This window comes from Pyrus communis, chromosome 8 (assembly GCF_963583255.1).
Source record: "Pyrus communis chromosome 8, drPyrComm1.1, whole genome shotgun sequence".
In the NCBI taxonomy this organism is placed as follows: domain Eukaryota; kingdom Viridiplantae; phylum Streptophyta; class Magnoliopsida; order Rosales; family Rosaceae; genus Pyrus; species Pyrus communis.
In genome coordinates, this window is record NC_084810.1 from 12,878,481 (window position 1) to 12,889,127 (window position 10,647).

Consider the following 10,647-nt stretch of genomic DNA (forward strand, 5'->3'; position numbering starts at 1 on the left):
TGCTTCCTACTCGATCTTCAAGTGTTCGATCCTTTGAGCCATGTGGCTTTCTCACACTAGAGAGCTTACCTATATGAGTGTCGGGGAATTAGTTTACCGTCTCGCACTAGAGAACAATTAGTTTACCCTCTCGCATTGGAGAGCAATTAGTTTGCCCTATCGCACTGGAGAGCAATTAGTTTATCTTATCGCACTGGAGCGCAGACCCATATGGGTTTCAGGGAATTAGTTAACCCTCTCGCGGAGAACAATTAGTTTATCCTTTCGCACTGGAGAGCAGACCCATATGGGTGTCGGGGAATTAGTTTACCCTCTCACACTGGAGAGCAATTAGTTTATCCTCTCGCACTGGAGAGCAATTAGTTTATTCTCTTGCACTGGAGAACATACCCATATAGGTGTCAAGGAATTAGTTTACCATCTCGCACTGGAGAGCAATTAGTTTATCCTCTCGCACTGGAGAGCATGGAAATCATTATGTGAGTGCAGCTGAGGAAAGCTGGACTGTTGGGACAACCGAAATAATCCTTAGCCTGTCCCCGATTCTTGGTAGTTGGGCTTGGTATGTCCTTTTGGTACTTGTTTTCCCTCGGCATGCCATTAGGTTGAGCTACTACACTTGTCTGAATAGAAGTAGTCTTTATTCTAGCAATCTATATGGGGTAGTCCTGTCTGCTCGATCTTGTCATTGAACGATGACTTGCTTATGTTAGTCATGTCTCATTGTAGCGCCTTGTTAATAACTTCGTTGCGCGAGAAAGTGCGCAATCGCTCGGTCATGAGTTTTTTTACTTCTTCCTGAATTTGCCTTTGTTAAGGGTGGCAGAGCTCTCGACTGCCCCCGGTTGTGACCTGCTGGTCTAGGCTGCTTTTATATGCGTTCGGCTCATCTATGTCATGGTTGTGGTAGGTGTGGTTTGTTCATAGCAGGTGAGTGGGTAACTCGCAGGCTGCTGGTTGAACTAGAGCCAGATTGAGTGATTACTTATCTCCGTCCACGTTGCTACCTACTCTGATCTGAGGTGGAGGATGCTCCTTGTGGGTCTTGCCGCGAATGACCACTTCGCCTGGAAGGTTGCTTATGTTGATTATCGGAATGTGACCCTAACTATGAATGTATGTTTAACTGAGAGTGCACGCTCTTCCGCGTGCTAAGACAAGAGTATACGTTATCTCGGGGGTCCAATCGAGAATGTACTCCATTAGAACACTCGGTTCGTAACTGGTTGAGTGGCTGCTTATCAGAATGCTGCTGGAGAGGTTCTTTGTCTGTCCTTGTCCTTCTTCGGGACACCACATTTGGAACATGTTGCATCTTGGTGCGCTGCAAGAGTTGGTTTACCAAGATCGTTTGCTGTGCTAAGGCGCTCATCAACTGTATGACTTGTCAAGACAAGTGTTGTTCGCCATTTGGATTGGAAAAGCTTGGAATGAATGTTTCTCCTTGAACAGTGAAAGTGTGGTAGATTCCGAGCGCGAGATTTGAGCTGGAAAATGTCAAATTAGCAGAAAAATATGGTGAAAATGCTCCCGGTTTGATCATCAGTCCGAAAATTTGGAGCCAGGATGGTTAAACTAGTCATGGATTAATTTGGGCTGCTTGGAAAGCCACGAGAGCAGACTGAGCTACGGGAGCAGGCTGAGCCACGGAAGCAGGCTACTTGGTGGGAGCAGGCTGGACCACATGAACAGGCTGGGCCACAAGAGTAGGCTGGGCCACAAGAATAGGCTGCTCGGTAGGAGCAGGTTGGGCTACGAGAGCAAGCTGCTCGATGGGAACAGGTTGGGCCACAAGCTGCTCGACGTGTGGCACGCTTGGATGCGAGGCTAGGGCTCGGCTTGGCAACGTGTTGGGCTCGCGTTGGGCTTGTAGTGACATGGCTTGGGTCATGGCCTTGATGCCATGAGCCTTGGATGGCACAGCTTGGGCTTGCTTTAGTGGCACGGCTTGGGCCGTGGTAGTGGTGCCATAGACCTCGCCGTAGGTGGCCATCACGGTGGTTCATATGGTGGAACCTTGTGGTGGTGGTGCCGCTCCCCCTAGGATCACATTTAGTCTCGTGGATCGCTGCGGTCCCATTTCTTGAATATTGGAATTTTCACTCATGGAGTTTTCAAAATTTCTAGCCATTGTGTTTCTCTTTTTCATTTTATCAAAGAATCTTTGCAAATAAAAAATTCTAATAATAAGAACGTACGAAAAATAGAAGTGGACTAGAAAATAAAGAAAAAACCTCTACGAGTATGAATTTCAACTCTCAATGAAAGCACCAATTTGTGGATGCAAATTTCTTCCTCCTTGATCTTGGACAAAATTGCATCTACAAAACAAATAACACCTTAGGTCAAGGCCAAGAGTCTCACGCACCCACGATGAATGGAGGGGGCTTTGGCCGAAGAACCTCCGATGCCAAAGTTAGAATTTAGAGAGAAAAGTGTTTGAGAGTTTTGGAGAATTTTAGCAAGAGTGAAGACCTAGCTTTTTAGAGAAAAATAGGGTTCAATATATAGAGCATGGCCGGTCCCCTTTGGAGAAAAGGTGGCCGGCCCTTTGGGGTATTTTTGGTGTGTAATGGGTGATAATTTGTGTAATGGGTGATTAATTGGTATAATGGGTGATTAATGGATTAATTAGGAAATAAATCCATTAATTAACCAATTAACCTATTTTTTATGGAATGTTTTGAAGGTTATGGAATGATTGCTTTGTAGAGAATATGGAATGAGGAAGGATGAAATAATTTTGAATTTGTTACCTTCTTTGGGCACTTTTGACTTGGTTGAGGTATGAATGCCCGCTGCTCACGCGTAGGAATCCTAGTATGCCTCAAGGGTATTTTTGTCCTCCTTTATCCAAAAATCCACATGTCGCCTTGTGATTATTTTTGGCACCACATTAACCATAACAGCCATAAAAGGAAATTTAGCTGGTAAGGCTAAACATTTCTATAAATCAAATTATTCATGTCATTCTATATTTGCCAACATAACAATGATGCGTTATTATGTTTGATAACTCAATATTTTCAAAACTTAGGAGTGAATCTAGCCAATCTAACAAGTTACTATGCTCAAGTTTAATTGTTTAATTTTTTTCAAAGTCAAGTTAGGCTTGTTGGTCCAGCTCGAATTGGCTTAAAACTTTGAAACTCAATAATCTTACAAGTGAAAGGTCAGAAATTTGACTTCCTTAGAGCATTTCCACCGGTGTGGACTTGCCAGATAATAGAATTTTTTTGTCAAAACCTAGCTACACTAGTGTGGATTATCTAGGCAAGTGGTGGAGCCCACGCACCCTTGACAGCAGATGTGGGAGCAAAAAATTACTCTACTATCATGACAAACATGGGGGAGTGGAGTTACAATCAAGCAACCTGATACCCGCTCAATGGAATATGAAGAAATAGAAAGAGAGTGGGACTTGCAGTCCAAGACTTGAATGCTTATACAAGGGCAATAATCTCATTAGCAGAGGAGGAAAAAAGAAAAGGGAGGTATAAGACTGTTCTATATTTAACAAGCATCTTGAACAAACATTGACTTGAGTGTCGGAGTATTTTCTTGCAGGTTTCCCTGTTCTTATTAATGACAAGTGAAGATGATGCCTAAAACTTCTCAATGTGTTCAAGATTACTTGTTAGTGAAGAATTGGAGTACCAGAATTTGTCCACTGCAATAGTTGGCATTGTCTGTCGAAAACGTATAAAAAACCGCTTGGAGAAGTTGTGAACGTATTCTAAGCTACAATGGGGCCATGAATTAAAACTCCAAATAGTGAAGATTTTCTATCCTCCTTTATGATTTCACAAATTGACAAGGAACTTTTTTATATCTAGATTGATATGTTGTAGCATTTGCTAAATTAGAAAGTGAACGAACCATGTTTGTGCAAATTTCTCTAGGAAGTGACTATGTTGCGAACGGCGTAGGATGGATTATGATGGGGCAAGGATCTTTGACAATGCAAATGTTGAAGGAAGAAGGAAAAATCAGAAATTCATGATGGTTGCTGGATGTGAAACTTGTTAGACCAATATTGGCAATTCTTGACAAAATGCATGAGTCTGTAATAGCTTAGACTTGTTATATATTTTCAATTGTAATTGTTTAAGTCTAGGGAGGTCTCTTACTCTTTTGATGAGAAGATATTACGTGAACAAGATACACATTCAGGTATGTTTGCATGCATGCATCCAATTACATTCATCTATATCTCATGATATTGTATTTAAGATAGGTCTTTTATTAAAACTACTTTCAAGATAAAGTGATTGGATTTTCAAAAGACTTATCTGATTGCATCCAACTAAATGGATTGCATGGCTGTCATTGTGTTAAAAAGAAAAAGTTGTTGCCGTGTGTATCTAGGTTTTATGGTTTTAAAAGGATTGTCAATTTAGCTAAAACCTATGATTAGTTATGAAATCTTATCAGTTCAAATTGGTTCCCGTGCATTGAGGATTTATAATGAAGCTTTGAAATTGTTTTAGGCAAGCCGCATATGCATGTTTTCCTTGGAAGATAGATTGGCAGCAACTTTGTGCTTTTAAAGAAAATAATATTATTTTCAGTGCATTAATCTCAAATTAATTTTTCAATGGCTACCATCTTGTGGTTTCATTAGCATGTGTTTTTAAAGGGAAAATATTATTTTCATGCTAATTTTCATTTGGTTTTTTATTGAATGTCAATTATGAAAATGTGCCTTGTGATTTTCGTAATTGATTGATTTTCAACTAAACACTTCATCATATAACCATTCTGCATGATCGAGTTAGTATCTTGCAAAGTTCGAGGAAAAAGTGATTGACGATCGTGTTAGTGTCGTGCCACTCCAACTCGAAGACTGAAGAAAGATCGAGTAGCAAAGCGCGAATACAAAGCTGCCAACTGGTATGTGTGTCTGGTTGATGAGTTTTTTTGTAAGTCTTTATGTATTCCTTCTTTCTTAGTGCTTCCTGGCTTGGTAGCCCGAGGATTTTCCCAGTGGTGGGTTTTGCCTCGTAAAATCCTACATCATGTGTGTACTCTTTATATTTATGCTGGATATTTTGTGTAGGATTAAAGCTGCATAACTGATTAACATAAATCACAATTTGAACTAGTTTTAAGTTGAATTTTATTTATAATTCTAGTTAAGTTAGTACCCATCCTAGGACTTTCAATTGGCACCAGAACAGGTCACTAAAAATATCTAGTGAGATCCGTGGGTAGTCTAGGATGAATCGGTCTATGGGTTCAGTTTCTCATCCGCCACATTTTGATGGCGACAACTACGCTGCATGGAAGGCAAAGATGAAATCATTTCTCTGGGCGTTTGACGATAGAGTGTGGCTTGCGGTTGAAGAAGGCTGGGAACCTCCAACAGTTGAAGAAACCAAAGGCGAAGGACAGTCTTCTGTTACTATTTCTATGCTTAAGCCTAGAAAGGTATGGAGTGAAGATGAACGCAACTCTAGCACATTCAATCAAAAAGCATTGAATGCGTTGTTCACTGCCGTTTCGCCTGAGCAATTTAACTACATCAGTAAATGCTCAACGGCGAAAGAAGCTTGGGATATTCTTGAAGTTACTCATGAAGGTAACTCCACGGTCAAAGAATCCAAGCTTCAAAATCTCATCACACAATTTGAAAATATCAAAATGCTAGATGATGAGAGTTTTTCTGACTTTTATGCTAAACTTAGTGTAATTGTCAATGGTTGTCACAATCTTGGTGACAGCATTCCAGAACATAGAGTTGTTAAGAAAATTCTAAGGTCTCTTCCTTCTATGTTTCATGCGAAAAGGACAGCTATAGAAGAATCGAAAGATTTAAACACCTACAAGTTGGAACAATTGATTGGGTCATTACAAACATATGAGTCTGACTTTACCGAAGTCAAGAAAGGAAAAAATGTAGCCTTCAAAGTCAATAATGAAAAAGTGAATGAGGATTCATTTGAAAACCTGACTCAAGATGAATTTGCTCTTCTCACCAAACAAGCTAGAAAATTTTTGAAACTTAGAAGTTCCAGAGGACGTGAAAATCGAAATAATTTTGATTCAAATTCCAAAGTTCCTCGTTCTCGAGATTTTTCTCATGGAAATTCTTCTAAGTTTGTCAAACTTGGTGAAAAGAAAAGTTCAAATAACAGAGACAAGTGTTTTGAATGTCAAGGGTATGGACATCATGCTCATGAATGTGCCAATACTCTTAAAAAGCTGAAGGATGAAAAGAACAAGGCGTTAACCTCCACTTGGAGTGACAGCGATTCAGAGAAGGACACGGCATCTGAATATGATGATGAAGTGGTTGCGTTTGTTGGAATCTTGGATGGATATGAGACTGATGACTCGGTAGTTGAAGAACCTGATTCCATAGAAGTCTTACAAAAGTATACTGCACTTTATGATATCACCATGAAAGTGAAGAAAGAAAATGATGAACTGAAAAATAAACTTGTGCAGCTTGAAAGCGAGAAGAAGGAAGTAGAGATTGAGCATCAATCTCAGATGGAGCATGCAGAGAAGCTACGAGAGTCAATGTTGGAAAAACTACATATGCTCGTATCTGAAAATGAAATTCTTGAAAATGAATTAAGAGGCATGAAAAAGAAGGTCAAAGAGTTTAGTATTAGATCAAGAAAATTTGACAAAATGTTAAGCTATGGAAAAAATTCAGGTGATAGAAATGGTTTAGGTTTTGATTTTAATGTGACTGGAAGTTCTTCCTCCTCTGTTACTAAATTTGTCAAAGCTTTACAAGAACCAAGCAGAAAAGAAAGTAGTGATGAATCCTTTGGAAATTCGTGTACCACTACAAATAAGCCAAATTCTGTGAGCACTTTTGTTGATCCAAGAAATTTCATTAGGTCAAAAACCTTCATTCCTAGTTGCCACTTCTGTGGAAAAATAGGACATATCAGACCTAGATGTAACAAACTTCGAAAGGAAGATCAAACTAAGCACACCACCCATTGGATGTCTAGAAAATCAAATCTCAAAATGAGATTTGTTGCTAATCCGAAGCGAATGAATAGGATTTCGAAAAGAATGCTCAATTCCATCACTCCAAACTTAAAACAAGTATGGAGAAGAAAGGAGACTCAAGTTTGCTTATTGGATAAGATGTCACCATCATCTGATGAAGACAATCTTACATGTTTGGTGGCTTTTACTGCCTTCTCAACTTGTCAGTCTGATACTTGGTATCTCGACAGTGGCTGCTCGAGGCATATGACTGGAGACAAAAGATGGTTCACAACCTTCACCGAGGATTGTAAAAATGGAGCAGTCACTTTCGGAGATGGAAAAAGAGCAAGGATTGTTGGAAAAGGAGAAATCAAAACTCTAGGAATTCCATGCTTAAAAGATGTCATGTTAGTTGATGGACTTAAAGCTAACCTAATTAGCATCAGTCAAATTTGTGATGATGATGATGCTGAAGTATTGTTCAATAAATTGAAATGTTGTGTGAAAGTTGCTAGCGGGATAGACATTTTTGAAGGAAAAAGGTCTAAAGACAATTGTTATTGTGTGAATGCAAATGAATCACATGTGCCAAATATATGCAACAAAGCAACTGATGATGTTTTGGATTTATGGCATAAAAGATTAGGACATATGAATTGTAAGGATATGATCAAGCTTTCCAAGAAGGAATATGTGAGAGGTTTACCAATGTTGGCTGGAGAACTTGGAATTTGTGGAGAATGTCAAGTGGGAAAGCAAACAAAGAGTTCACACAAGTCAACAAACTACATCTCAACCTCACGACCTTTGGAGCTGATGCACATGGACTTGGTTGGACCGGTACAGACCGAAAGTATTGGGGGGAAAGAAATATATTCTTGTCTTGGTGGATGATTTCTCACGTTTTACTTGGGTTGCATTCTTGCGTGAGAAATCTGATGCGTTCAAAGCATTTTGTGGCTTGTTGAATAGAATTCAAAATGATAGAGTTGCTTCAAATGATCGTGTGATAAAACTCAGAACCGATCACGGAACTGAATTTGAAAACACATCATTTTCTGAGTTTTGTGATGAAAAAGGAATTGCTCATAATTTTTCTGCTCCAATCACTCCTCAACAAAACGGAGTTGTTGAACGGAAAAATCGTGTGTTGCTTGACATGAGTCGTGTCATGCTGACTAGCGCTCGTTTGACAAGTCATTTTTGGGCTGAAGCAGTTAGCACCACTTGCTATACTGCAAATAGAGTCTATCTTCGACCTGGTACAAAGTGCACACCATATGAGATTTGGAAAGGAAAGAAACCAAACGTGAAGCATTTGAGAGTGTTTGGAAGTATATGCTACATTTATAGAGATAGGGAAATGTTAGCAAAATTCGATTCACGAAGTGATATTGGAATTTTACTAGGATACTCTCTCACTAGTAGAGCATATAGAGTGTTCAACAAAAGAACTAAAAATGTCATGGAGTCCATTAATGTTGTTGTGAATGACTCTTCCTTAAGTATTGAACAACCTGCTTCAGATGAAGAATTCCTTCAAAGTAAATTAATCGATGAGTCATCAGCTACTCAGGTTGAAGTGCACCAAAATGTTGACTCAACAAAAGCGTTGAGAAAAGGACACAAGCAAGTGTAAAAAGATCACTCCAAGTCCGACATTATTGGCAACGTGGACGATACCATACTAACTAGAAGCAAAACTACTGCTGTAGTAAACTTCACGTGCTACATATCAAAGATTGAGCCAAAAAATGCCAAGGAAGCTCTTTTAGATGATGATTGGATAATGGCCATGCAAGAGGAACTCAATCAATTTGTTAGAAATGATGTATGGTACCTTGTTTCCAGACCCAAAGAAACAAATGTTATAGGAACAAAATGGGTTTTTCGAAACAAAACCGATGAACATGGTATTATAACGAGAAATAAAGCTCGTCTAGTTGCTCAAGGATACACTCAGGTAGAAGGTTTGGATTTTGACTAGACATTTGCTCCCGTTGCGAGATTGGAGTCCATTAGGTTGTTACTTGCTTTTGCATGTCATCTGCGTTTTAAATTATATCAAATGGATGTCAACAGTGCCTTTTTAAACGGAGTACTTCAAGAAGAAGTATACGTGGAGCAACCAAAGGGATTTGTTGATCCAAAACATCCTGATCATGTGTATCGATTGAAGAAAGCTTTGTACGGTTTGAAACAAGCTCCTAGAGCATGGTATGAAAAACTCTCAACCCATTTGTTAAGGAAAGGATATACTCGAGGAGCTGTTGACAAAACCTTGTTCATTAAAAGAATAAACAAGGATGTGATGATAGCTCAAGTGTATGTGGATGACATAGTATTTGGCTCAACATCTGACATACTTGTCAAAGAATTCACTGAAGTTATGCAGAGCGAATTCGAAATGAGTATGTGTGGGGAATTGAATTTTTTCTTAGGATTACAGGTCAAACAAGTTGAAAACGGTATTTTTGTCTTTCAGACAAAATATGCAAGTGAGCTGGTTAAGAAGTTTGGTTTGGATTCAGCAAAACCAGTCTCCAATCCCATGGCAACAACCACAAAACTTCACAAGGATCCAAATGGAAAAAGTGTTGATCAATCCCTCTATAGGAGTATGATTGGAAGTTTGTTGTATCTTACTGCTAGTAGGCCTGATATCTCTTATTGTGTTGGTGCCTGTGCACGATATCAAGCTGATCCAAAAGAATCGCATTTGGAAGCTGTCAAAAGAATCATCAGGTATGTACGTGGCACGGTTGATTTTGGTTTACATTATTCGTTTGAAACCAATTCTGAAATTGCTGGATTTTCAGACGCCGATTGGGCTGGAAATGCTGATGATCGGAAAAGTACTTCTGGAGGATGTTTCTATGTTGGAAACAATCTTGTCGCTTGGCATAGTAAGAAACAAAATTGCGTTTCCTTATCCACTGCCGAAGCTGAATACATCGCTGCTGGTAGCTGTTGTACCCAACTGCTTTGGATGAAGCAAATCATTCGTGATTATGGCATTAATCAAGGCACCTTCTCTATTTTCTGTGACAACACTAGTGCTATAAACATTTCCAAGAATCCAGTTCAACATTCTCGTACCAAACATATTGACATTCGTCACCATTTTATTCGTGTTCTGGTTGAAGAGAAGGTTTTAATATTGGAGTTCATTGCCACTGAACATCAACTTGCAGACTTATTTACTAAGTCTCTCGACACTCATCGTTTTGAAACTCTTCGAAAGGCATTGGGAATATGTCGTATTCTCTAAACTTCATTGGTTTTCATTTTTCTTTTTCCTCTTTTTCTTTTTCTCCCTTAGTTATTAATTTTTTTTAAACATCAAAGTAACAGAATTCCAAGTCTTGTTAGTCTACCAAACTTTTGTCCACTGCATTCTCTGCTTTGTGCTATACATAATATGTTTTTGCTTTGGTGGTTGATACTATATGAATATTTTCTGATTAAACTTGACTTCTTACCTACACCTCTGCACCCTGTGAGCTTTTGAGCCTCCATTAGTGTATGCATTTTTCATACACTCTTAATTGTTTCTGTGTGATATATCTTATGTGATTTGACTCTCTAGAACTTGCTTTGAGATCTCTCAAGGCTTTGTATCACTACTTACTCTACCTGTGAGATGAAAGTCGGACTTACGTTCTTCATCATTATCCTATAAGCCCCCTGCCT

At 39.1% G+C, this 10,647-nt stretch overlaps 1 protein-coding gene across 1 annotated transcript; it reads left to right on the forward strand.

Moving 5' to 3' along the window:
- Positions 1 to 5,232: 5,232 nt before the first annotated feature.
- On the forward strand, positions 5,233 to 7,848 carry LOC137742973 (nucleoporin alm1-like). The gene has a single exon (XM_068482899.1). The coding sequence runs from the start codon at positions 5,233 to 5,235 to the stop codon at positions 7,846 to 7,848; it is 2,616 nt and encodes an 871-aa protein (XP_068339000.1).
- The last annotated feature ends 2,799 nt before the right edge of the window (positions 7,849 to 10,647 follow it).